The 26944-nt window shown below is 48.0% G+C and overlaps 1 protein-coding gene across 1 annotated transcript in view; it reads left to right on the top strand.

Annotated features, from left to right (window-relative positions):
• MYO15B (myosin XVB) overlaps positions 1 to 26944 on the top strand; it is a 721855-nt gene that overhangs the window by 176157 nt on the left and 518754 nt on the right. The window contains exons 5-6 of the mRNA XM_069654768.1: positions 13367 to 13462; positions 22665 to 22900. Coding sequence (XP_069510869.1) covers positions 13367 to 13462; positions 22665 to 22900 — 332 coding nt within the window. The remainder of the gene's footprint in view (positions 1 to 13366; positions 13463 to 22664; positions 22901 to 26944) is intronic.

The raw sequence follows: 26944 nt of genomic DNA, 5'->3' as shown, positions 1-26944 counted from the left end.
ACACACCAATAAATCATCCACGTACTGAATAATCGTACTCTCTACTGATAGGTTTCCCAAGTCTTCATGCAATATGCGGTTGAATATGCTCGGGCTCTCACAGTATCCCTGTGGCAGTCTGCAGTGTTCATATCTTTTTCCCCCCAGTGTGAACGCTGTTAGATATCTACTCTCTTCAGCCAGGGGTATTGAGAAAAATGCGTTTTTCAAGTCCACTACTGTAAAATGTGATGCTGCTTTTGGGATACTGCATAGTATTGATGCAGGGTTCGGGACTAGAGGGAACTCTTTCTGTATTACATCATTGAGGGGGCGTAAGTCCTGTATCATCCTCCAAGACCCCCCTTTCGCTTTTTTGATTGGATAAATACATGTGTTACATAGTGAGTTTGAAGGCACTATTATCCCTTGTACTAGTAGTGCATTTATCGTGTCTTTTATCCCTTCTTCAGCCTCACGGGACAATGGATACTGTTTGACTCGGGGTAAGATAGCTCCTTGTTTTAGTTTTATTATCACAGGTTGTACTCCATGCAACAGCCCTACATCATGGGGGCCTGTTGTCCATAATTTGTTTGGTACTAGCCTCATGTCGTCATCAAAAAATGACGGTGGTGTTCCTACCACTGCCATCAATTGGACGGGGAGCTCTCTGGCTTGGATCAAAATGTCACAGGGCATCGCTATTTCCATTACTATCTCACCATCTGCTTCCGTGTCTGAAAAGAGATCCTCATCTGTTACCTCGCGTAGGGCGAGGTTGGCGTTTGTACACAGCACGGTGCGCCACTCACATCCTTCTCTGTCCATTCCAATAACAGTGATCCGTTTCGTTGATACCTGCACAGCGTGCAAATCCAACGACACCACTGATCCTGGTGCTGCATTTGGACACACTATGGGGCGGAAGAGGAATTCTGCTGGAATCCTCCAATCCATGCTTTTTAGCTCTGGAACTATAAGGGCCAAAGTCTTTAGCCCTTCAATAAACATCTCTTCATTTTGTGGCAGCCCTCGTATTTCCTGTGTGGTTGTGTAGGCTTGCACTACCAACATTGCACGCAAGGGGCATATCCCGGGTGTAGAACACACTATTCCTCCTTCGGTAAATGATATGGTCATGTTAAGTTTACTCATAAGGTCCCTCCCCAGCAAATTTATCGGGGACTGTTCGTAATACAGTAAGGGTGCCTTTACAGTCTTGCCCCCTACGGTTACATCCAAAACTTCTGTGTAAGGAACTTCAATTACAGCCCCAGAGAACCCCTGCGTCTCTAACTTCCTGTTAGATAACGGGAACCGGCCCTCCCTGACACATGATTTCTCCGCTCCCGAATCAACCATGAATACAAATTGCCTGTCTCCTATCTGCGCCCCTACCAATGGTTCCTCTGCTGCACTGTGGGTGGTAGATAGAACTGGACACGCAAGTGTTCTCTGTGGGCTGTCCTATGCGGGGTGTCTCATCGCCCCCCCTTCATTAAATACGTTACCTGAGACCACTGACATGCCGTTGTAAGGTGCTGGTGCGGGGGCCCCGTTTGCTGCTGTCGCGAAAGGGTTGCCTGTTGTATATTGCATGCTGTCGTTGTTAGGCATGTTTTGTGGGTGGTTCTGTGTTCTATACTGGGGTCCCTGTTGCTGGCCGGCATTACCTTGGCTTGGGTTTCTTAATTGTTGTTGCCCCATTGGGAGGCCATATGGGCTTCCCGGGTGGGGATGGCCATATTGTTCTACCTCTTGGAACCCGTTATTGGGTCTGCTTCTGCACTCTCTGGAATAGTGCCCCCATCGCCCGCAGTTCCAGCAACTTCCTTGTGCACCTCTAGGGCCCTGCCATCCATTTCCTCCCATTCCCCCATACCCCGTTCCGCCTCCTCTTCGGCCCCTGTACCCACCTCGTCCCCCTCGAGGGGTCCACTCTTGCCACTGCGGACCTCCACCTTGCTCTTGCTCATTCCACTGCCGCTGTCCCGTTCCCGCCCAATTAGTTGCCATCCTTCCTTGTATTGCTATCAGCCCCTCCTCCTCGTCCTCTCCCTCCCTGCTGCGTGGGAGTGCAGCTACTGCTGCTGCGACCTTCACCAATTTTGTCTGTACTAACTTTGCTTCGTCTGCCAACCTTTTCTGTGCCACCTCCTTCTCCCTCTCCTTTATCCTTTTACAATGGTGTATTATTATGCTTTGGATCTCTGGCCATCCCTTCGCTTCAATGCCTGCAATCTTGTCGAGCGCTTTCTGCACTTCCTTGGGGAGCCCTCTTTTTATAATGAAGTAAAATAAAGATGTCGATTGATACCAGGGCGTGCCCGTCTCCGCTCTCCACATCTCTTGAACCCGAAAAATGTAATCCATAGCCTCCTCTCCCTCATTCATGGTACATTGCATCACCGACTGCAAGTCCGGCGTATCTGGGAATGTTTCGCGCAAGGCGTCCCACACCCTAGCCCGCACTGTGTTAAACGAGGCCCCATCATGGCGGTCACAATCTAACGTAACTCCTGGGAAACCGGCTTTAACCCATACTCTTTCAGCCTGATCGCCCACCGCTGATACAAGCAGACTTTTCACATCGCCTACAGCTAGGGGTACCCCAGCAATATGTTTTTCAAAGGCGTATATCCACTTACTTGCCCCTCCTGATAACGGGGGCAATAGCTTTAATAAGTTGGCTTTGTCCATTTGTGCCCATGGGATATAGTTAGGTCTCCCTCCCCCTCTGTGTATCAACGGAAGCTGTAGCTTTCCTTTCTGTATAGCACCCGGACCCGATTTGGATGCTGATGTTTCTAGTGATGCCATTTTTCCCACTCTGTTCCTTAGTCGTCCCGACCACTCGTCGTCCAGTGTTCTCACTGAACATGTACCATCCCCTCCTTCGCTTCCCCCTCCCATAGCCATGCTCAACCTGTCACTTTCTTCTAACTCGTCCCTTATGTCGCATAGTAATTCCTCTCTATCCCCCATAGGCCTTTCATCATTGTCAGGATCTCCCTCATGTGCCTCTATTTCAATTATTCGGGTTGGTTCTTCCTCAATTCTGAACAGTATCTCGCCTTTCTTCCACCCCTCTTCGGGTCTTCTTGTCTCGCCTGGCGCTCTAAACGTGCGCCCTGACCTAGTCGCATTAAGTGCTGTTTGTCCGCACATATCTTTTATCCTTGAGAGCTCATCTTTTGCTATTGAGAGTCTTGACTGTAAATCATCTGTAAGTTTCTCTATGTCCACCCTTTGTGTACTCGCCTGGCCTCGCTCCCTTGTACTTTCATATGGTGGGGGTGCAGTGGGCCTGTGGGGTGTAGTAGTTGTCGGGGGAGGTACATACGTTGGATCACTGTATCCTTCTGCGGGTACAGGTTTTTTCAGTATCGGGTACAAACTTATTACCTCTATTGGTGGCGCTACACTTGGCAATTCTTTGATATCTTTCTGTATCATCAGTGGATTGTCTGTAGTGGATGGGAGGTCAGCATTTAATGCTGGTGCTTTAGACGGTGGTACCTCTTCAAATAACCTCCACAGATCTATTATTTCCCTCCTATTTTGCAACTGTTTTCCTTTATATTTCAAGAAAACACATGTGACCACCATATCCAGAACGCTTTTATCAAATGACCCTCCCTCTGGCCATATCTGGGGTAGCCCCTCTCCCTTCAACTCAGTTACCCATTGGTCGTGATATTTCTTAATCCGCTCCGCGTACCCTGGGAGACTTTTACAAATATGTGATAAGGGTGTTTCAGCCCCCATTTCAGCGCTCTCCTCGTGCTTATTTGTCTCTGTGTGTCTGCAACTACAATATGAATGTAGTATCAATATTATTTTTCGTATTCTACTTCACATTCACTGTTATGTTCGGTTGGGCTCTCCCTCCCTTGACTATTCAATACGAAACTGACTGTACACAGTTTCTACTTTGTTCTCTTTGGAGGACACATACAAGAGCAACCCATCATTTATTTTGACAGTAGCAACCCGGAAATCAAAAGGCACCCACTCACGTCACTGTATCACCGTTGCCTTCAAAAAAGTTTCATCCGGTCACACTTACCATGACCATTTGACAATTATACATTTATAGCCGTTTTACACATTCGTAACCTCAAATTGTCCTCTGACACATACGAGGTGCACACACCTCTTGGTAACACTCAGTACACCCTTCACGCTGCCCTCCCTTTCCTCCCTAGCCGGCTGTCCCTGTCTGTTTTACTTAGATAGATGAATGCGCATATGCATATATTTATACGTTTTAACCTGCTCTCCCCCTTCTAGTAGGCCCCCTTTTCTCTTACTTTCTTCCCAAGTTCGTGCTAATCTTGGTTTTTATTCTCCCCCTACCCTTAAAGAAAAAGAAAAGAAAGAAGTAATAGCGATCACTAATATATTCTCAGTGCCCCCTTTTGCTGAACACTTTTATCTTATATTTCACTTCGTCATATATTCCCAGCACTAGTCAATATAGCACTATGCGGCACCGCCTTCCACCCCCTTTCGGAGCTAGGTTCCCGTCACTTCTATCTCTTATTCACCTCGTAATCCTAATGGCCATATGCAAAGAAAAAGAAAGGAAATTTTAGAATAATCTTTAGTATACCTTCGTACCCCCTTTTCGTTCCCTGTCCTACACTGCTCTCCCCCCTCCCTTTACAATCGCTCACACTCAGTACTCACGTGCCCGTCTTGAACCGATAGTCTCCGAAACTGGGTCCGTCCAGGCAGTGTCGCCGTCAGCTCAACAGTCAGCCCCGACTCCGGCGAGCGGTACTCAAAGGGGATTTTTCAACCGGGATCCCGTACCCTTTCTCTATTGAGTGCGCACTTCTTAGTGTACCGGTCGCCGTTGGCGGGCAGCCTCCCGGAGCCGGCTCACCGTGCGTATCCCTTTTCGACCAGAGATTCTCGTGCCAAAAGGGGACGGTTATAACGAGTTTAGGAAGAAATAAATCACGCTATCGGGGTCACCACTGAAGGCAAGCGTCCCCACACAGCACAATCCTCCCCGCAATGAGAGACAATGAAGGACTCTCCCAAAATGGGAATAAGGCCAAGACAGAGTGCGGGTGAGCGTAAATGGGAGTTTATCAATCAGAATAGGGCATGCAAAGGACTCTGCAAACTCCGAGAGCGCTCTGTCTGACAATCGCAAAGACAGGCGTATATATTTACAAAAAACGTCAGAAGAACCTACACACTATAGGGGGCACAAGTTCATGGGGATTGGGTGGCGACGACTAACTATAGGTGCTGCTGTGATGTGGTTGGCTCTGGCTGGCAGACGTCACTGGGCAGCCTCGTGGGTTGGGCTGGGCCTGGCAGGGTGGCAGAGTTCATCCAGGCGGTGTTGTGGGGCCATCGCGGCCAGTGGCAGAGATGAATGTCTTCTCCTGACTTATTAGCCCTAGGCCATGCACACCGCAGTCATTCTGGCATATTGGTATTATCTTCTTTAGTAAATCTTTCAATAGGTTATACAACAGGTTAATGCAACACAGGAGGAATGTACCTTGTGAGGGGTCTGGAGGTAATACGTCAGGACATGGTTACCAGTGTCCTGTTGACCGGGGCCATAGGTCGAGGGGCTAAGCTTCGGGGCCTGGGACGGGCGGTACATGTCTTTCTGCCTTGTTAGAAGTTGTTATGGATGTTCCGCTGTGTGTGTTGTCAAAGTGTTGGGTGTCCTGATTGCACAGGGCCATAAGTCTGAGATGGTCCGGTGGGTTGTGAGGTTTACGAGGGGGCGCGTGTGTTCAGGCAGAGGTTTACTGCTGTGCTGTAAATAATGCAGGTGGCGGGTGGTGGCCTTGGGTGCTACAGAGGGGGTTACAAGTCTTTCAAGCGGCTCCAGTCTAGTTGGGGGAGGTAACGCAGCGCGGCGCGGTCTCTGCTCTCATGCCTTGGCAGCCTTCGCAGGGTGGGAGGGGGAATGGCCTTGCACGTATTTCACAAAGGTATCTCCCTCGTGTGTTGCCGATTTAGGTAAAGACATCACGAACATTTGAACACTCTATAATACTTATTCAAAACATTACAAAACATGCATTTAAACTTTGCTGGATGTGTCTTGATTATACCCAGTCTGAGTACCTTATTCATACATTATGTTTTAACAAGTGCAGTATTTAGGTATATGCATATATATTTGCAGTAAGTGAGGTAGAGTTAGGGTTGGTGGAGAACATAGAAAGTAACCCGCCACTTGTTCGTGACGGTGGTGGCGCATGTGGGGCCTAGACATGCACACATGACATGCGCCTTCTCATGCATTCTTCACATGGGCCCTTTGTATGGTTACATTCGTTTTCTTGTGTCCTCTAGCAGCATTAGTTCAGTTATGGCACGAGCCCATGGGGTGTAAGTTTTCCAGTCATACACGTAACAAACAGATTCCTGGTGCGTGCCGTTATTATTAGTACCCAACTGCAATGGTATATGCTCACCATCGCTTATATCATGGGGGCATGATCTCTTGTAATTATACATCTTACAGGCTTTTGTAATATAAGGGATTTTATGAGAGAAAAGCATCCTTTGCAAGTAGTCTCAACATTAATATACAAAGATTGTCTGGCATATAACGACCATTTTACTGTTCTTTTCATTTGCTTAGGCCTGCTGGCCGGGTCATGCTGGGAGCGATGATACACTGCGGGAGGTGAATTGTTACAATGTTAGTGTATTACACTAGCTCATGTCCGTCCTGTTCGTGGGAACGTGCTCGCAGCGGATCTGCCAGGGTGCTGCGGCAACAAGGATGACTGAAACCCTCCAAGGGTGGGGACCGCGCTACAGTGCGCTGAGCTCACACCATCTTTACCAGACAAAATGGTTTCTAGGCCTAGCTAAATTTTAATACGTGTGGGCAATTAATACGTGCGGGCAATGTCTCCAGTGGGTGAACCCTCCACCACCTGGGCCCGGGTGGCATGAGGGGACGCCCAAAGGAGCCATAGTCCTCACCTGGGGAGAAAGCGTAGGCGAGGGGGGGTCTTCTTGGACCAGTCCTCCCCTACATTATGAAGGCACTCAATAGTGCAAATTGTGTTACAAAAGAGAATTCATTGCTGGACGCTAAACCGATATTGCACCAGATGATACTGTTGTGTCCATATAATAACTGGCAGAACAATCACAGATCAAATGATGTGTTTGTATTGCTACAAAGCATGTACATTTTCACTAACAGATAAAGTAGGATTCCTTCCATCGATGTGCAAGGTCCTTTTTAAAATATTCTTAAGATCCTTGTACACTTCTGAAATAACTTACAATACATAGTTGGTGAGAGAGCCAGTATTTATTTTATTCTATTGCTTCTAACTCAGCTTGAGAGCAGCAGAGCTCTTTACAAAAGGAGGGTGGAATCACCCGGCTTGCCATGTTGTACAATAGCACGGTGTTATTGGTGGAGGGTGGGCATGATTTTTATCAGTAAGGCAGGTATTTTTGAACGAGCCACATGTTTAGTGTTTTGCAGAACTCGAGGATGGTGGGGGCATTTTAAGCCTCTGCCAGGATGGTGTTTCAGGTGGTCGAGCGTGGCAGGAGAAGACTGCTCGCGGGTCTTCTCTTCACGAGCGAGCTTAGAGTCAACACTTTTGGTGTTTTTGCTAAGTAATTTGCAAGAGCCAAGTATGTTGGTGTTTTGTTGAAGACTGCTTTGTATGTAATTCATGCAGTTTTAAATATGATCATGGTGGGGAAAGGGAGCAAGTGAAGCTCACACCGCTTTGCACAGATTAGTCGAATTTGAAGACGTCTGTAGTGAGGTGAACTGCAATGTGTTGGTCTGCCTTGTGCGGAGCCAAGGGTGCGGCTGGAATCCCAGTATGGCGGATGGTTCCCCCATTGATGTGTGAGATTGCGAGGGCTTGGACCTTCATGCGGTGGGGGCTTGATTTTGTGGAGTGTGGGGATCTGTATCCTTGCGGTGTGCGTCTGGAAGGAAAGGCTACTATCAACAATGAAACCCATGGATTTGGCTTAGTTTGAAAGCTGTGGTTTGAAACCTTCCAGGTGTATGTAGTCCTGTAATTATTGTATGAGTTGGGGGACCAAGGAAGACTAATTTGGGCTTGGTGGGGTTCAGTGTGAGGTAGGCATTTGATTTCCATGTTTGGCTGGCAGCCAGGCATTTGCAGAGGTGAGCAGTGTCTTTGGGGCCACAGACCCCAATGTACAGCAGAGTGCCATCAGTGTACTGATGGCCGGTTATGTTGGGGTCGTTTAGGAGAGTTCCAAAGAGTTCCATGTATCGATTGAAAACGATTGGAAGAGGATGGAACCTTGGGGGACCCCACACGTGGCTGGGAGTGAGTTGGATATGAATGAGCCCATCTGTGCAGCGTGGTATCTAGGTACGATGCAAACCATTTTAGGACATTTGAAGAGAAACTCATCCTGTCGGCGAGTAGGGAGAGGAGTGTTAGGTGATTTGCAGCGTATCACCCACCACTTGGATGGGTGAAGTTTCTGTACTCCACCCCCCCACCATCCTTCTCGTCCTTTCCTCTTTTCTCCCCTGACGTGGTCGCTAGACAAGTCCGATCTATGACAGCCTCGTCAAAACAGGTTCATCCTTGTTCCTCTAAAACCATCAAGGACCACATTGACAACCTCGCTCCGGCTCTTGCTGATTTTTACAGCCACTCCTTTGCCTCGGGAACCTTCCCCTCCCCTCTGAAGCACTCCCTTTTGCATCCTCTTCTCAAGAATCCCACAGCTGATCCTTCTTGTCCAGCTAACTATCGCCCAATTTCCATTACTCCCTTTCTGGGCAAACTCCTGGAAAAGTTGGCCATCTCTCAGCTTAACCTTCATTCCAATTCTGTTGGCTGTCTCCATGACCACCAGTCTGGCTTCAGAGGTGCCAGAAGCACGGAAACTGCTCTCCTGAAAATCTCCAACCTTGACTCTAACATTCCCTCTGTCCTCATCCTCCTCGATCTCTCTTCTGCCTTCGACACGGTCAACCATACCATCCTGCTGAACCGTCTACGTGAAAACCTGGGTATCACTGATCAGGCTGTGGCCTGGCTGACCTCTTTCCTCTCAGATCAACCCTCCCAGGTACAACTTGGGTCCTTCCTTTCATCTATCTTCCTCTCTACCTGTGGTGTTCCCCAGGGGTCTAACCTCTCGCCCTGGCTTTTCAACCAATACCTGGCAACTCTCGCCCACTGCATTGCCACTTTCTGCTCAAATTTCCAGTGCTACGCTGACGACACTCAATTCATTTTCAGGCTGCCCTCTGCCACCTCCTCTCCCTCTCTCATCTCTGATTGCCTACATGCCACTCAAGATTGGTGTGCCGCCAATGATCTTTGTCTGAATGCCTGAGATCCTCTTCATCGGCACACCTTCACCATACTTTCCCCTCACTCTCTGGCCGGCCTCCCTTGGCCCTCCTCCTACCCCCACCTGCGAGGCTAAGAACCTCAGGGTCATCTTTGACTCCACCCTTTCCTTCTCCACCCACATCTCTGAGGTCTCTAAAAAGGCAAATTTCCTACTGCACCTCCTCAGAGCTACTCTGCTTTTCCTCCCCCCCCCAGAAGCTCATGGTATTCCAAGCTCTGGTTCTCTCTTTGTTGGACTATTGTAACAGCCTCTTTCTAAATCTACCTGCCTCTACTCTCCACCCTCTGCAACTAATCCAGAAGAGGACTGCAAGACTTGTCCTTGGCCTCAAGCCCTGGGGTTGTATCTCTCCAGCTCTGAAATCTCTCCATTGGCTCCCAGTGGATGCAAGGATTAAATTAAAAACCCTCTGCATTGTCCACAAGGCTTTCTTGGGTCTGGGTCCAAAATACCTTCAGCTATCCCTCCGCAAATACCTCCCCTCTCAAGCTCTTCCCTCCTCTACCTCTAACGCCCTCAGGGTCAGTCGTTTTTCAAAGAAACAAGCTGGGGGTAGATCTCTGTCTTTGGCTGGGGCCTCCCTCTGGAACAGCCTCCCTGCCACTCTAAAACTTGAGGAGAACCATCTCTGGTTCCGGAAGCCCCTCAAGACCTTCCTCTTTTCTTCTGCCTCCCGCTCTCCCCTGCTGATCTGTTCTCTCTTGGCACCGTGCACCTGGCCACCCTCTGTCCTCCGGGCCCATGTACCTGCTCACCCCGCCACCCTCCTGCACTGCCTCCGGGCCACCCCTTGCACTGGGGTCTGTATCTGTACCCATACAGCCTCCCCTTTTTCTTCCTGCACTTATCAGACCTACCCTCTCTGCTGCCTTAAACCTAGCACTTGCAAATTGCTGGCTGCACTACCACTGTTTGTTGCCTTTATTATTTATTTATTGTTATTTATCTGTTTCTCCTCTGCTTCGCACTTTCCAATTCTCCCCCTTCCATGCACTTTTCCCCTCCCCCTCTCCCATGCACTTGCGCGTTCTCAATGTCACTGGGCCTAGTAAGTTTGCTGTTTTGTTCTCCCCTGTTACCCTCCCTTGCCTTGTCACGCTCTGAAACACTTGTGTACGAGCGCAATAAAAATAAAATATAATTATCAATTTCAATACTGCATTTGGCGCAGATTCCAAATTGGTAATTGCAAAGGAGGCCAAGATGGTCAATTTTGGCAAGTAGTTGGGTTGCAACTACTTTCTCAATGAATTTCCCAATGAACGGAAGGATGTGGTGGGTCTGTAGTTGGCTAGATCCTCTGGGTCAAGCAAAGTTATTTTTTGAAGGGGTCAGTTGAAACCTGTCTTCAACATGTCTAGGATAGACCTTTGTACCCTTCATTGAAGAGGCCTTCACAATACCAAGACTTGCAATGGGTGCTTGGCTGGTGAGTTGTTTAATGAGGGAAGACAGGGCAAAGGTCCACCAGGTAAGCGGTAGGTTTAAAGGAAGCAGGCGTCACTGGAGATCCTTAGGAGAGAGGAGGATGAAGTCAGTCAAGGAAGGCAGTTTCCGGGGGCGATGGATAGCGGGGTTCCTTCTGGTTTTGAAGTTTCAATTTGAGTAATTTTACTGAGGCAGAAGGTACTGATTCCGTCACATTTCTCTTGTGAATCCAGCACCTCAAGGACAGTGTCGGCTTCATTACTTTGAATAAGGCTTTGCTCCCGTTAGAGACTGCCTCAATGGTAGAGGTGTAGTAAATCGACTGGCCTCAGAGATATGGATGAGCAGGGATTTGAGGGATGGGAGATCCTCTGGGCGTCTGTCATTGCTTCACCTCTTTTCAAGAGATATGATTGAACCTTTGTTGGCGGGGAGCTCAGGTATGCACCGTTGTTGTCTTTGGCACGACTATACTTTAGGGGCATGTGAGTATTCACTAGTTCTTTGGTGAAGTTGCTGAATGTATCCAAAAGGTCAGAAGCATTCCCTTCAGTGGGGAAAGTTGAGAAGGTTGCATCTTGTGCGTCCAACGGGCAATTGTTGAAGTAGCGGTGCTCAATCACAGGATGTTTAGCCTGGCCTTTGTGGGCAGATTTGTGTGTGATATGAGAAGGGAAATCGTGGCACAGGCAGTTCAGTCAAAGGGGTGGGGGTTTGAGCACGTGATGAGCAGGGAGGAGGTGAGGATGAGGTTGAGTGTGGCGTTTGGAATGCAATGGGGAGAGTACACACTGTTTACGTTCTATGATGTCATTCAGTCAGAATAGAACAATGTAGGCTACTTGAAAGAATATATAGGAGTGCCTGCTGGATATTCTAAGGTCTTATGAACCTTGGGTAATAAATATGGTGCGAGTGCCACTGAGAACCTGACTGGAAAAAATGATAACTTATAAGAGCTCAAATGTCCCTCTTCGTTGCATCTGCCCAGCCTACTCTCTAATTCGGGGTTTAATAATAGGACTGAGCCAAAGGCACATTTGTGTTAATAGATATGGTAAGACAGTTGTTGAATTACTTGTGCTATATAATTCCTTTCATCCATGACTGATATGTCTCCACCGCTGTTAAAGGTTTTGATAACAATCAATGTTTCAGATTGGAGGAACCCTTTTCTTTTGGAATTGGAATAATACTTCTGGACAACTTGTTTTCCCTCTAAAGGCATCATTAAATCCTGCAACAGCGACTTCCCAAAATAAAGAAATACATTTACTATAGGCAATCCGAGGTGTAACAGTATAGTGCATGGTACCCTTAAAGCCACTCTGCACAGTAGCAGAGGAGACAATGTTCAATTTGCAGTCTCTGATCAAATGTTCTGAAATGCACACATCCCAGTGAAGGTGCTCCAGAGTCCAATATTGTTTAGATCCCAAAATCCATTTTTAGAGTTGCAAAGATTTCTTACTGCAACACAAAGTCAACCTTACTCTTATATTTGTGGTGTTCCAATTTGCTTACAATTCAAAAAATGTTAGTGTGTGGAGCATGCGAATGATGGAGGTTTCTGATGAGGTCGAAAAAGTGTGAGTGATGGAGGTCTCTCACTAGGGAGATGTACTGGTTCAGTCAATGGAGGAGGTCTCTGTGGAGATGCATAGTGTGTGAGTGATGCAGGAAAGTCTCCAAAGTGATGTGCATGGCGTGAGGGATGGAGGAGGTGTCTCTTTCCGGGGCTTTGTGCAAGCAGTGGGTGATGAAGGAGGTTCCTGAGAACATGTACAGGGTTGATGGATGAGGTCTCGCTCTCTCTCTTTCTCTCTCTCTCTTTCTCTCTCACTCTCTCTCTCTACAGATGTACTGGTTGTGGGTGATAGAGGGGCTTCTGACGAGTGTACAATGGGCGAGATGGACATGGTGTCTCTCTTTGAAGAGATATAGTAGCACTGGGTGAAGGAGGTCACTGAGGAGTTTCATCTGGTGTGTATGATGTAGGGGATCTCTGAGGAGATGTACAGGGAGTGGGTGGCAATGGAGATGTTTTCTGGTGAGGAATGCATTGATATTCTCTGCTGCTATGATAAGGGTGTGGGTGGCAGAGGTGTGATTCCGGTTGTGGCTAATGGGTGCGTCTCTGATGAGATAGATGGGAATAGATGATGAAGGAGGTATCTGTGCAGATGTACAGGGTGTGGTGATGTACAGGGTGTGGTGTGGTCCCATAGTAGGTATGTCTATACAGTCTTGGTGGTGGAAGCAGCATCTCCCTGGGTGATGCATTGGATATGGTTGGCAGAGGATGTCTGTGATGAAATAGGTGTGGGTGAAGGGTAAGAAGGCCTCCTAAGAGATGTAGGGTGTGTAGAACTCTCTGATGACAGGGACATTAAGTGGATAACAGGGATCTCTGAATATATGTAGGCGGTGTGGTTGATGGATGGGATCAGAAGTGCAGTTGCACATATGATGAAATGTACAGACTTGTTTTAAGTGATTTGCTCTAGTATACCATCCCAGAGGCACTCTAACCTCCACCCGTCCCACCTCTCATGTCTTTCAACTCTTCTCTTTGTAGTTGGAGGGTCTTCCTGAGCTCGGTAAGCCGCTACAGCAGCCACTGACGCGTCTGTCAGTAGAGGAGCGCCCACATTCACTGGAGATCTACAAGTTGGTAAGATGGAGATTCTTTTCCCTTTCTCTGGGTAGGCAGCCAAAGATGGGGAGTTCTGAAGCCCACCTGCAAACCCACAAAGAGGTTAATGAGCGTGGTGTGCACTCAGCAATGGGTTTTTACTTTAATTCTGCAGTTGTTGCAGAATTGAGATGGCAATCGCGCCACCTGTTATTTGTAGACAGTGCTACAAATGCTACTTCCATAGGACTATGCAAACCTATATATATATATTTCACTTGGTATGTCTGTGCATTGGCAAATGAGTATGTGCAGAGCCATCCTTATCCTGGGAATTAACACAAATTCTGCACTGCCAAAGGAAACATGATCTCCAAACTGCACTTGAGCCCCATGAAGTAACTGATGTTGCAGTCATTCCATCCTCACCTCCAAATCCTGCCAATGTCCAAAGCAGTATTTATGGTTCAATGTTGCAAACATTTTAATATTAGGATGAGTGCTGCGAAAAGTTGAAGAGCGCCAAGGCTACCGTGCAGTTTACACTTAGTGATTCAAGCATACAACCATTTATCAGAGACATACGTGTCAAATGTAATGATCTGTGGTCATTCGTGTGTGCCCCAAAAAAGTTATGTAAAGCAGGGTTGAACCCTCTCCGGTATCATATGTCCCCTTTCCCTTTTTCATAGGGGTATTTTAAGCTATTACAATAGGAGTGTATGAAACTATGCATCTTGGAATAACTTCTATCAGAAAACAATGTATGTGGTTATTCTAGGTTTTGAACAAGTGCTTTCCTCATTAAGATAAGTGTAACATTCTTATTGTGGCTAGAATATAAACTGGAAGTGATCATTAGAAATTAACATTGTAAAATGTTCCATAAGCCAGGTTACACTATTCGTACACACTTAATTTCCTTTATCAAAAGCAGCTTTTGCACAACAAATAAAGGCCCCCCACCCCTAAAATATATATTGTTTCCCTCTGTCCGTGAAGCTGTCAGACATGGCTCGGGTGTCTCTAGCAAAGGAGCGCCTCGCAATGCTACTCGCCCCGTAGAAAGGTGTAGAGCCTCAGAGTGAGGCAGCGAGAGGAGGGAGTGCCACGAGTATGAGCGAGCTAGAGAGGGGTAGAGTACTAGGTGTCAATACAACTCTCTCCCTTGCTGTGCTGGAAAGGTTTAGTTTGGTCTGTGCCAAACAGACCCCTTATGTGTGTGATCTCTCCCTCTTCCCATGCCTCACAGGTATAGCCCTGCAGCTGCAGGGCTGGGCATCATGTAGGATAACATCTGATCTCGATAAACGGAGGCGAAGAAATGATCAACACTTATTCCTGCACCAGGACATCCAATATTCTAAGTTTGACTTTTTTATTGTGTTTTTAATGAAATAACTTAAGTGGGGGCTACCTATCTTGTTTATTAAAGGAATGTGTCAGTCACTCACTGGGACGTTTAGCGGAAAGAAAATCACTTGGACCAACAACAAAAAAAGAAGGACGCTTGGCTGCTTAGTATTAGCATGGCATCTGTGGGCAGGCAGGCTAAACCACCTTCCTAAGATGTAGCCACCATTTGGCCTCTTAACTTCTCCACCCTCCTGGTAAAGTAAATCATTTGAGACTGCTTTGTCCCTGCTTCAGTTAAGGCGATCACGGTCACTCCTCTCCTTAAGAAGCCCTTATTGGACCCCAAAGATCCAAGCAATCTTAGGCCCATCACTAACTGTAATTTCCCTCTAACAATCCTCGATAAATTTGCTACATTCCCACTGCAAACCTACGTGGAAATGAACAACATTCTTCATAACAGACAATCAGATTTTAGACCACCCTGCAGTACGGAGACAGCGTTGACCGATCTCCAGTCCCATACGTTGAAAATTATGGACAGTGGAAAAGCCAGGATTTTGGTCCTGCTTGATTTTTCTGCAGCTTTTGATTTGCTAGACCACGACCGCCTCCTACATACCCTACGTCATCTGGGAAACTGCTCCAAGGAGTCTATGGGGTGGATCCAGTCTTTTCACTCCAATTGCGTATCTAGAATTCACTGGGGTGAGGCTTTTTCATCTGCAGCCCCCATTAGGTGTGGCACCTCCGGTGAGCATTCTTGTCTCCTTTACTCTTTAATCTGTACCTAAGACCACTCTGTGCACTTCTATTTTTCACAAACTATGCCTATGACACACAGCTAGTGCTTGAAGTTAGCAGTAACTATGCCACAGATTCATCCAATCTCCTTAGCACGTATGACCTTATTGAAACCTGGATGTCTGGACAATGGTATTGTCTTAATGGCAGCAAGACAGAGTGTATCGTCTTTGGGTCACGGCTTGCCCTCTCTAAATTGACACCAAACTTTAAAAGCTTTAAAACAGAGAAGTGCACCATCCCAGTGAGGAGAAAGTAAAAACTGTGGGCATCCAACTGGAGCCCTCCATGAATGCAGACACCTAAGTCAATCAGTTTGTCTGGAACCGTATTACTATCTTCGCCTGTTCAAGAACATCCGCCCTTTTTTGCCTGAAAAGAATTGTGCAATCATTGCCCAATCCACTATCATTTCAAGACTGGACTATGGTGACGCCCTGTTAATTGGCGCTTTTAAGTGCAACCATTCAGAACGATGCTTGCTGTGCGCAACATCAAGAGAATCATCCCGAGAAGGGAACATATCTGAGATCACAGGAGAGCCCTCCATTGGCTCGCGGTGCAGGGGCGTGTCAACTTTAAAGTTGGTACCCTAGTTCACCGCTGCCTCTTTGGGAGAGCCCCCCCCCCCCAGTACATAAAATCTCTAGTTTCCCACTACTCACCTGCAGGGCTACTTCGCACTTCCAACACAGGCTTGGTGACCTGCCCCGGCTACAAATGATCTAAGAGGCTCGGTATATCATTCCCAGTGTGCGCCGCCAAATTTTGGAACACTCTGCCACTTAGGCAGGAAGAGAACCCAAGGGTGTTTCGCAAATAACCTAAAACTGTCCTCTTCCATTAATTACTTGTTAAATCGTCTCAGCGGGTGGGTACCTAAGAAAGGAATTACCCTCTCTTATTTGTTTGTCTGAGTGTGTCAGTGTTGCGCCCTGATGCCTGCAGGCTTTCGGCGCATTAAATAAATAAATAAATAAACAAACAAACAAACAAATAGATAAATAAATAAATAAAAAATAAATAAATAAAACAATCTTCACTTAAACCTTAAAGGAGATTCTTTGGGATTTCTTCCGGGAGAGAAGGCATCGCATACAACAGCCTAAGGAGTATGTGCATTTCCAAAGAAGCTGCTCTTCCTAACCAAGACAATTTAAGTAGGGCTGTACCGAATAGCATATTTAGTATTCGGCCGGATACCGAATAGTTTGTCAACTATTCGGCCGGAGCCGAATAGTGAGCCGAATAGTATTTTTTTTTTAGGCCCCCCTATGCAATACAATCTCGGGCCACCGGCTTTGGCCCGGTGGCCCGACAAACACAACATTATTGCGGTGAGGCCGCGGGGGTTCCCTGTGGCCCCGCGGCCTCACCGTGCTCAAGGGGTGAGGCACATTTCACAGCGAGGCCGCCGGGGTCGGCAAAGTGCCCCGGCGGCCTCATGAGTCTGGGGGGGCCGCTCCTGTAGGAGCGGCCCCCCAATGCAAAATAAACATCGGGCCACCGGCTTTGCACCGGTGGCCCAACAAACAAAACATTATTGCGGTGAGGCCGCGGGGGTTCCCCCGAGGCCCCGCGGCCTCACCGTGGTGAGGGGGATGGGGGGCACCGAGGCCGCCGGGGTCGGCAAAGTGCCCCGGCGGCCTCATGAGTCTGGGGGGGCCGCTCCTGTAGGAGCGGCCCCCCAATGCAAAATAAACGTCGGGCCACCGGCTTTGCACCGGTGGCCCGACAAACAGAACATTATTGCGGTGAGGCCGCGGGGGTTCCCTGAAGCCCCGCGGCCTCACCGTGGTGAGGGGGATGGGGGGCACCGAGGCCGCCGGGGTCGGCAAAGTGCCCCGGCGGCCTCATGAGTCTGGGGGGGCCGCTCCTGTAGGAGCGGCCCCCCAATGCAAAATAAACGTCGGGCCACCGGCTTTGCACCGGTGGCCCGACAAACAAAACATTATTGCGGTGAGGCCGCGGGGGTTCCCTGAAGCCCCGCGGCCTCACCGTGGTGAGGGGGATGGGGGGCACCGAGGCCGCCGGGGTCGGCAAAGTGCCCCGGCGGCCTCATGAGTCTGGGGGGGCCGCTCCTGTAGGAGCGGCCCCTCAATGCAAAATAAACGTCGGGCCACCGGCTTTGCACCGGTGGCCCGACAAACAAAACATTATTGCGGTGAGGCCGCGGGGGTTCCCTGAGGCCCCGCGGCCTCACCGTGGTGAGGGGGATGGGGGGCACCGAGGCCGCCGGGGTCGGCAAAGTGCCCCGGCGGCCTCATGAGTCTGGGGGGGCCGCTCCTGTAGGAGCGGCCCCCCAATGCAAAATAAACGTCGGGCCACCGGCTTTGCACCGGTGGCCCGACAAACAGAACATTATTGCGGTGAGGCCGCGGGGGTTCCCTGAAGCCCCGCGGCCTCACCGTGGTGAGGGGGATGGGGGGCACCGAGGCCGCCGGGGTCGGCAAAGTGCCCCGGCGGCCTCATGAGTCTGGGGGGGCCGCTCCTGTAGGAGCGGCCCCTCAATGCAAAATAAACGTCGGGCCACCGGCTTTGCACCGGTGGCCCGACAAACAAAACATTATTGCGGTGAGGCCGCGGGGGTTCCCTGAGGCCCCGCGGCCTCACCGTGGTGAGGGGGATGGGGGGCACCGAGGCCGCCGGGGTCGGCAAAGTGCCCCGGCGGCCTCATGAGTCTGGGGGGGCCGCTCCTGTAGGAGCGGCCCCCCAATGCAAAATAAACGTCGGGCCACCGGCTTTGCACCGGTGGCCCGACAAACAGAACATTATTGCGGTGAGGCCGCGGGGGTTCCCTGAGGCCCCGCGGCCTCACCGTGATGAGGGGGTATGGGGGGGGGCGTCACTTACCTGGTGATTGGGTCCGGGTGCTGGCATAGGAAGTGAGGGACGGGAAGAACTGTTCCCGTCCCTCGCTTCCTATTTCAACACGTTAGGCTGGTTCCTCTGTGGTCAGACTGCAGAAGCCAATAGGCAAACAGCTTGTTTGGCTTCTGCAGCCTGAACACTGTCAAACATTCTATGATTGGCTGTCATCTCCCAAACAGGGAGAGGGCAGCTAATCATAGAAAGTGGACTTCGGCTTCGAGTCCCTAAACAGAAACTATTCTGCCGAAGCCGGATAGCTGTATTTCAGCCGAACTTCGGCAGAATAGGGACTCGAAGCCGAAGTTCGGTACAGCCCTAAATTTAAGGCCCCCGTCAAGCGTTCTTTTTCATGTTATGCCTATGTAAGTAACTGAGGAAGCATTCCAAAGTCAGGTTTGCTCAATTATTTTGAATCCTGGTACCTCGTTGTATCGCTCTAGTATTTTTATGAGCAGTCAACGAATTCCAGGGCTAGCCCTTAATACCAAGGCTGCCATCCACAAGATATTCTGTTGTATTTTCCTAATAAAAGCAAACCCCAGTACATGTTTAACCATAGCTCAGACTACAGAACAACTTCACAACACAAATATTACCGAATGTATGCCCATCCAATTCAGCGCTAGCAGATATGTACATTTACCGCGGACGGTGCTCTGATGCAATACCACCGGTGGGAAATTAGGCAGATTTTCAAACCACATTTTTGCCTATTATTACCATCTGCTCAGAAATGTAATTAAAAATGTCAAAGCGGCCCCAAAAAGAATTCTGCTTTTTTTGTTGTAGCGAAGGGTAGCACATGCACTTCCCTTTAGAAGGGACAATGGTAAGGAGTTGAAAAAGTGTGCATCTCTGATGCCCTCCCTCGCACTCACCCCACAAGTGGCAAACTCTGGATAAGGCGGTCTTGCAGCAATATTTCTGGCGGAGTTGGTATTTACCGTCGATGGTAGTTCTGCTAAAAAGTCCACATAACCCATAATGAGGCCCTAACTATAGCATTGTTCTAAGCTACCGAATGCTTTCTTATGGGATCCAGTATAATGTCTGTTTCTCTCAAAGTGAAAATACAAACCGCCTCATTTGGATGCCCTCTTATATGGATATCCGTGGTATTTTCGAGAAGAAAAAACGAATTGAGAAATTCTTTTGACTGAACAACGAAATTTGCTTTTTATCTTTTTTTAAATAAAATGCAGGTTGAGTCCACCCACGCCCCCGTCAACCCCACCTACCTTAACTTATACCCTTAAACCTGTTATTTACCATCCATATACCAAAATACCTACTATTTTCGATCAAATAAATTAGGTCATTTCTCATTCTTTTTTTTTGTATTAGGTCATGTGTGTCTTAAATGTGCTGCACTGTCATATATAGAATGAGACATACCCCGCCCTCGTATGTGAATTATGCTCAGGGCAAATGTAATGTCATATTGTGAGCGGCGCTAGGAGAACGGGAACAAAGCTTGCTCCGCTTCTTACCAGCATCTCCACCGAGACCTAGTTTTGATGCATGCATTGAGGCTTGGATTCTTATGACTTCACCCATTGTTTCACCTGTCAATGATAAAACCAGGCAGAATCCACAGGGCTTTATTATGATGCCAGCACCATGCACACATGTGACGCCACCATTGTAAGGGGAATGTTTTATTCACGGGGTGTTAAAAGGCACAGAAACCCGAGGTCACCTGGATCCCTTTTGAGTTTTTATCATCCCTAACAAAAAACATTCAAAATGACACAGGGTACACTTTGGGCGTATAAGTGTTAGTGGACAAAGTACTCTCTGTGTAATTTACCTCCTTGAGAAGGTATTAAAGGGCTCTTTGTTATTAAAAAATGATGACAAGGCGCACACTCTGGTTCCCAGTCAAATTTTCCTGCTGTAGCAACAAATTGTCTTCTCCTCCAAACGTTTTCTTGATTCCATCAGGGAGGCTGTGTTTCTTTTCCTTTTCAGGCGTGTCTAGTTGCATTTCCTTTGAAGGTGTTTCAGGTTAATTCACATTGAGGTCTCTAAGGATTCTGGTACTTGTATTCTCACACTTTTTTCAATTGCAGGTGACTGGGCAACAACTCCCTCCAAAGCACAAATTTATCCTTGATAGGGGGAGGGGGAAAACCATGTCTATGGCTCTCCATAGTAAGGCATGATGGCCCTGGTGCTGCAGCCTCTTGAGCCCGGGACTCCTGGAACATAGTCTTTGTTATTAACACTTGGATTGAGAAGGATCCTTCCCCCTTAGATTCATTCCTTCTCTACCGGGAGCACTGCCTGCCCCTGCGTTTCCACCAGTTCTGCTTGGTTTGAGGGTGGAATCCACCTGTGGCTTCCGGCCTTTCAGGCGCAGGCATCAACTGTCTCCTTGGAAAGGCCTAGTTGAGGTTGATCCCTTGATTCCTTCCTGGGCATTGGCCTCAATTCCCCATGGTCGGCCTCACAGGAACCCGAGGTCATTCACACACCTAGGACACACCAGACCCCAGAATGGAATCACTCCCAGTGATCGTATTTTATTCAAATCTCTTCTGTCATTCATGATTTGTTTTGTTGGGCTCCTCCACTGGACACCTTCTTCAGAGTCCCGCTGGCTGTTTGACACACACGATATACATTGATAAGACCTTTCCTTGCAGAAAAAAAAACGGTATTTCCCTTGCTCAAGCCACCATTCTCCCCAGAATTGATTATTATAACACCTTGTTGGGGGGTGGGGGGGGCGTGATCAAGAGTAGTATTCAGAAACTGTGAGTACTACAAACAATGCTATTCGTATCGCAAAACATCTACCACGGAACACCCATAGCTCCGAAATACAGAAGGAATTGCACTGGAGGCCTGTGACTTCTCGTGTACAGTTAATGGTACTTATATTGGTGCATAAGTGTATTCACGGTACTGTGCCCCGCTATCTTTCGGACAAACTGGTTAAATACAAACCAGTTAGAACTCCAAGATCCACAGGTACTTGGTTGCTCAAGTGTTCTAAGTAAAACGCATCACACTGGCTCCCAAAGCTTGGAATACCTTGCCATTGACTCTCCGGCAGGAAGTCAACCCATGTCAATTTCGTAAACATTTGAAGACCTTCCTGTTTACATAAACCCCAGTGCTGATGCCACTTCGTCCACCATGTCCTGTGCTTCAAGTGTTGTCTTTTAGTCTCTGTGTGCGCCCTGATGCATGAAGGCTTCAGCGCGGTATAAACAAATTAAAAATCCAGCAACCCAGAAATCCTTCTCAGCAGTCATTTCAACCAGAAGAAGAGGGCATCCCCAGTCCTGCATCTGTGGCATATCAAACACAGAACAAACACCATTTAATTTGACCTTAATAAGGAAATAGTTCTACACACTTTTATTTATTCCTCTTTTTGAGGCAGAAAGGATATACTACAGTTCATTTTCATGGCCCTGAGGTTTTATTTGAAGTATAATAAGGACATCCGTGCCTTGGGAACATTCCACACACTTTCTTTCGGCACTGTCAGTTGGAAGTTAATGCCAGAGCGGGTACACTGTATGAACAGACAATTCTCAGGAATAGGTTTGACTTGGTCGCTATAGTGTTTACTTTTTCTCCTCTTTATACTCTCTGCATCACTGTAAACAAAGCGGGACTGGCACATTCGAGTTCTTAGAACTTACACACCATGGTGATTCTTGGACTCTAAGGCCTCAAGATGTCCCTGGCCGTGGCCTGTTTACCTATATATTTGATGTCTAGAGAAAACCTGAGATTTCAGGATGCCGTCAGAGGTGTTGAAAAGATGGCTAGGTGTTGGACGGGCCGTGTTTTCACTCATTCACTGGTCACCTCCTGACCAGTAGCTTGTACTTTCTCTCCTCTACTGGTCTTTGCTTTAACATGCAGTTGACCCTGTCCCACTCATGTTCTCTGCAAGGCCAAAGTGGTTCTGTCTCAGCCACTATCTGTCCTTTGTATGCCTGGCAGTCTCACCCACAACCACTCCAGCATCTGGCTGACTCCATCATCTCACCCATGGTGGCGGCTCTGCTTGACTGGTTGCATCTCACACATGATGGTCCCATCTCACTCAGAGTGATGTGCCTAGTTGGTTCTGAACTAACCAATCTATGCTTTGCCCAGCTGCTGACCTTTGCTTTGCCTGAGCGGGTACACCCTTCCTGTGGTCTCTGCTTTTCTCACCTCTCTTTTACTCCTGTGTCCTTTTCAGATCCTTCGCTTTATAGGAGATGCGTGCCTGCAGGACTGGCAGGAAGTGACCTTAGGCAACTACATTGCGCAGAGGATGCTTGCCCATCCGGCGCTGCGCGATGAAGTCCTGAGCCAGCTGGTATGTCAAACGTGGCAGAATCCACTGGAGGGGCAGGCACAGCGTGCGTGGCTGCTGATGTCCATGCTGCTTGACTGTGTCACCCCGTCCCCCTCCCTGGAGAAGCCGCTTCTCAAGTAAGTAAGAGTGAGATGGGTCTAACAATGTCAACAATTCATTTGTGGGTTCAGAGTGGTGATATACACCCCATACAGTGTCACATTTTCTTTATAGGGGTTTGCATAGCCAATGTATGTATCATGATAGAGAAATGTCCCTTTTATGCTCTCAAGAGACTACATCTGGGATCACTGGTATTAAAAAGCCTCTGAAGTAGTTGATCTGTAGTTTCTTCCCATTATGTGGTTCCTTATCGCTTTTCTACTCAAATGTCTGAAACAGAGGCTGGCAGCCATGATAAGAATTGGTCAATATTGAAATGGTGTGGCTTTAGAAATCCTTCTGCTCTCCCTACCACTCTCTCGGCATCCATCGCAGATGCATTTCAGGGAATTGTACTGTTGCAGTGGACCAATTTCTGGGAGTGAGGGTGCAAGCATCGTATGAGGTCACCCATGCATTTATTCCATATGCTCCAGGTTCATCCTCTAGAAGGTCACATAGATCAGGTTTCGATGGCATGAAGTGGCTTCATTGTGGATGAAAGCTGGTGGTTCCTTGGCTGCCTGTTGGATCTCACCTCCTCTTGTTATTCCTCTATTGTCAGAGGGCAGTTCTTTGGCACTGCAGCCCCATCCTGGGCTTTGATCCCTAAGCCTCCTACAGCTGCAGTCCCTACATTTTGTCCCCTCTGCACTGGATTTCATTCTTTGCTGTCCAACTCCATTTTTCAGATGTCCTTCAAAACGGTCCAATGCGTCTCAAAATGTAATTGTGGCACATCTGCCCCACCCTCTTATTTGCCCAAAGTGGGCGCGTGGGCGCGGCATGTTGATCTTATCTCACTTGCTATTGTGTGTCCTCGTCTAGGTATGTAAACTAATGTGTGTCAGTCAACGCCATAGCTGATTGGTATCTGCTTTTGTTGTCAACACCAATAAAAAACACATTTCGAAATGTGCCTTTCATGAGCTCATTTTATTCGATCAGTCTGACATACGCTTCAGATTGTGTTGCTAAGAGGCTCTTCAAAGCACCAGATGAAAGGAATACATAACGTGAGTATTTGTAGAGCGCACGCTCACCCCGAGGGAGGTATCTTGGTGCTATTGACAGATAACAGACGTTCATTGTTACCCAACTCAAAGGTACTCATGTTACCGACCTCAGAAGGATAAAGGGCTGAGCGGACATGCCAGGATTAGAACCAGGATTAGAACCTGTGACCTAGGTAAGGCATAGTTCACTGACCCGCAGACCCGGCTCATACCTGGGTACATACATTGCGCCCACACGTTTTCATTGTGTTAATGGTGGAGAGTTTAAACCCTAACATGTTAATAGCTTAAGCATTTTCTTTTTTTTTCTTCAAGTAGCTTTTAAATATCCATGGCCTAATTCCCAAAAGCGTTGTTCAATGGGAAACCCCCATTGAATAAGGTTGTGTAAATCAGTCTCCCAGTCCCTTACATTACCCACTCAACTAAGACAGGAGTCTCTTCCAGTCCCCTTGAAGGCCTCATTAGGTGCAGCCCCCCCTCACACCCTGCTTGTGCCCTAACTCTGTGCTCCTTGATGCTATGCCGTTCATCCCATCGTTGCCAACGTGGTCCCCTGTCCCCCGCTTGCGTTTGACGATCGCCCGTGCTAGGCGGTACACGGTGTAGTAGAGACGCTGAGGCGAGTGTTAAGCTTCACCTTCTTTACTGGACCTTGAACAGCAAGTGGAGCTTTTCTCACATCTACTACTTGTCCCAGATATCCAGGGACTTTTTTTTAGGTACTTTAAACATTTTTTAACTTTACCAAACCACGTGACTCCAAATTGTTTTTTAGTATTTAGGACAAAGCCCCCCAAAAACAGAAGATAAAAAACACTTGAGTAATACATTTATTTATTTATTTATTCACATTTGTTAAGCGCACATCAGACCGAAGGCATTGTGGCGCTGGTTACAGTGTTTCTTAAACTTAGTTACACGCAGTTGTGCCCTTGGTTACATTGAGCAATGGTTATGCTTAAGTACATGTACATAGAGAACACAGAGGTGGTTAGGTGCAAAAGTTAGTTGAAGAGAGCAGTTTTAAGTTGTTTCCGAAAGGAGAGGAGGGATGATTCTGCTCTGAGGTTGGTGGGCAGTGCGTTCCAAAGCTTAGGTGCCAGGTATGGGAAGCCTATACCTCCTGCCTTGGATCTATTGATGCGTGGTATGGTGAGACGGTTGGCGTATGTGGATCTGGTTGGTCTTGTGGATTGGGATCTAGACAGTGTGTCAGCTAGGTAGGATGGTGCTGTGAGGTTGATGCATTTATGCGTTGTGGTGAGGATTTTGAAAGCAATCCGGTCCTTGACTGGGAGCCAATGGACGGCTTTCCTGGCTAGGGTGATGTGCTCTCTTTTAGGTATGCTGAGTGCTGATCTGAGAGCATTATTTTGGGTGGTTTGGAGCCTTGCTAGGTTGTTCTTGGAGGTGCCAGCTAGGAGCGCGTTGCAGTAGTCCAGTTTGGCTCCAATAGTGGCTCTTGCGATGGACAGGCAGTTTTCTTTTGTTAGGAACGGTTTTATAGCATTGATGAGTTTAGTGCTCAATGCCGATGCCGAGACGATTGCGCTTACTTGTTTATCCATAGATAGGGTGGCATCTATGTAAACTCCTAGTATTTTAACTGATGATAGGACTGGGATAGTGCAGTTGTCTATGCTAAAGTTAGTGTAAAGTGGGTTGAGGTTGGCAAGGGTGGGCTTCTGGCCTAAAATGAGGATTTCAGTTTTGTCCCCATTCAAGCAGAGTCCGTTGGTGGCCATCCAGGCTTGTATGGTAGAGTAGATTAGTTGGAGGGAGGTGGAGTCTTGATGATAGTTACCAGTCAGGGGCAGGAGTATCTGCGTGTCGTCAGCGTAGTTCGTGTAAGTGATCCCCATAGCGTCCAGTTTGTCGAATAGGGGCTTAGTAAAGAGATTGTATAGCGTAGGGGCCGTGCAGGAGCCTTGAGGAACCGCACAATGGATGATGGATGGCGCAGCATGAGCTGTGTTGGAGAAGACTTTCATAGCTCTGCCTTGTAGGAAGGAAGTTACCCATGAGGCCGCGTCCTTGGAAAAGTGTTCTGCTTGTGTTAGATGATTGGTGAGAGTGTCGTGATCTACTAGGTCAAATGCTGCTGATAGGTCGAGGAGGAGGAGGAGGGCAGGCTTGCCCTTGTCGAGGATGTTAGTGATTTCATTTTTTAGGTCTAGAAGGGCGGTTTCGGTTCTGTGTCCCTTACGGAATCCAGATTGCCTTTTGCCTAGAATTGCGTTGGATTCTAGGTAGTGTTGGATCTGTATATGTGCGGCTTTGTCAAGTAATTTTAGAAGGAATGGGACTGTGGTTATGGGGCGATGAATAAATACGACCTCATCAAGCTACTTCTCAAACCCAGAGCACAGTTTGGATTCCTGATAGTACAGCCCTGCACCCCATGACAGTGTCCCCATGACCTACCGACTGCATCATGTTCCACCCAATCTACAAAGGCTTTTTTTAACACTCAGCTGACGGTTCGCATTGCGCGTGCCAGGGGTAGTCCATACACGGGTTGTCTTTATGTTTGAACCATGGACAGACAGCGGGTCCTCTCCTGCCCATTACATGTATAGGAGTATCCCAGTACATAGTGTTAGAAAGATCATTTTTTTTTGCACCTTCCCATCGCCTTCAAAGCGAACCCCAGCACATTTATAGACATTTATATTCCTGTCCCGTCTAGCAGGGTAAGCAGCGTTCTACAAACTGCCATCTACAGGCGTTATTAAAATATAGCCTTGTCACACTGCATGAACTACAAAGTGCCGTTAACACTGTACCAGACCATTCTAATGTATACTCCTGCTACCTCTGATACTTGCCACCTGAAATTGTTCTTGCTGTCTGCTCCATTGCCTTCCGACCTCGCGGCTTAGCCATGTGACTGTATGCAAGCAACTTGTCCAGTTAGCTGTCCTCTACTACGCTTAGGTTGCGTAGCTGTGATCTGTAATCAATCCTAAGCACACCCCACACTGGCTCGGATTGCGCTAT

The sequence above is a fragment of the Ambystoma mexicanum genome, chromosome 3q, assembly GCF_040938575.1.
Source record: "Ambystoma mexicanum isolate Mex_15411 chromosome 3q, UKY_AmexF1_1, whole genome shotgun sequence".
NCBI lineage: Eukaryota > Metazoa > Chordata > Amphibia > Caudata > Ambystomatidae > Ambystoma > Ambystoma mexicanum.
This window is presented reverse-complemented; position numbering and strand designations above follow the sequence as displayed.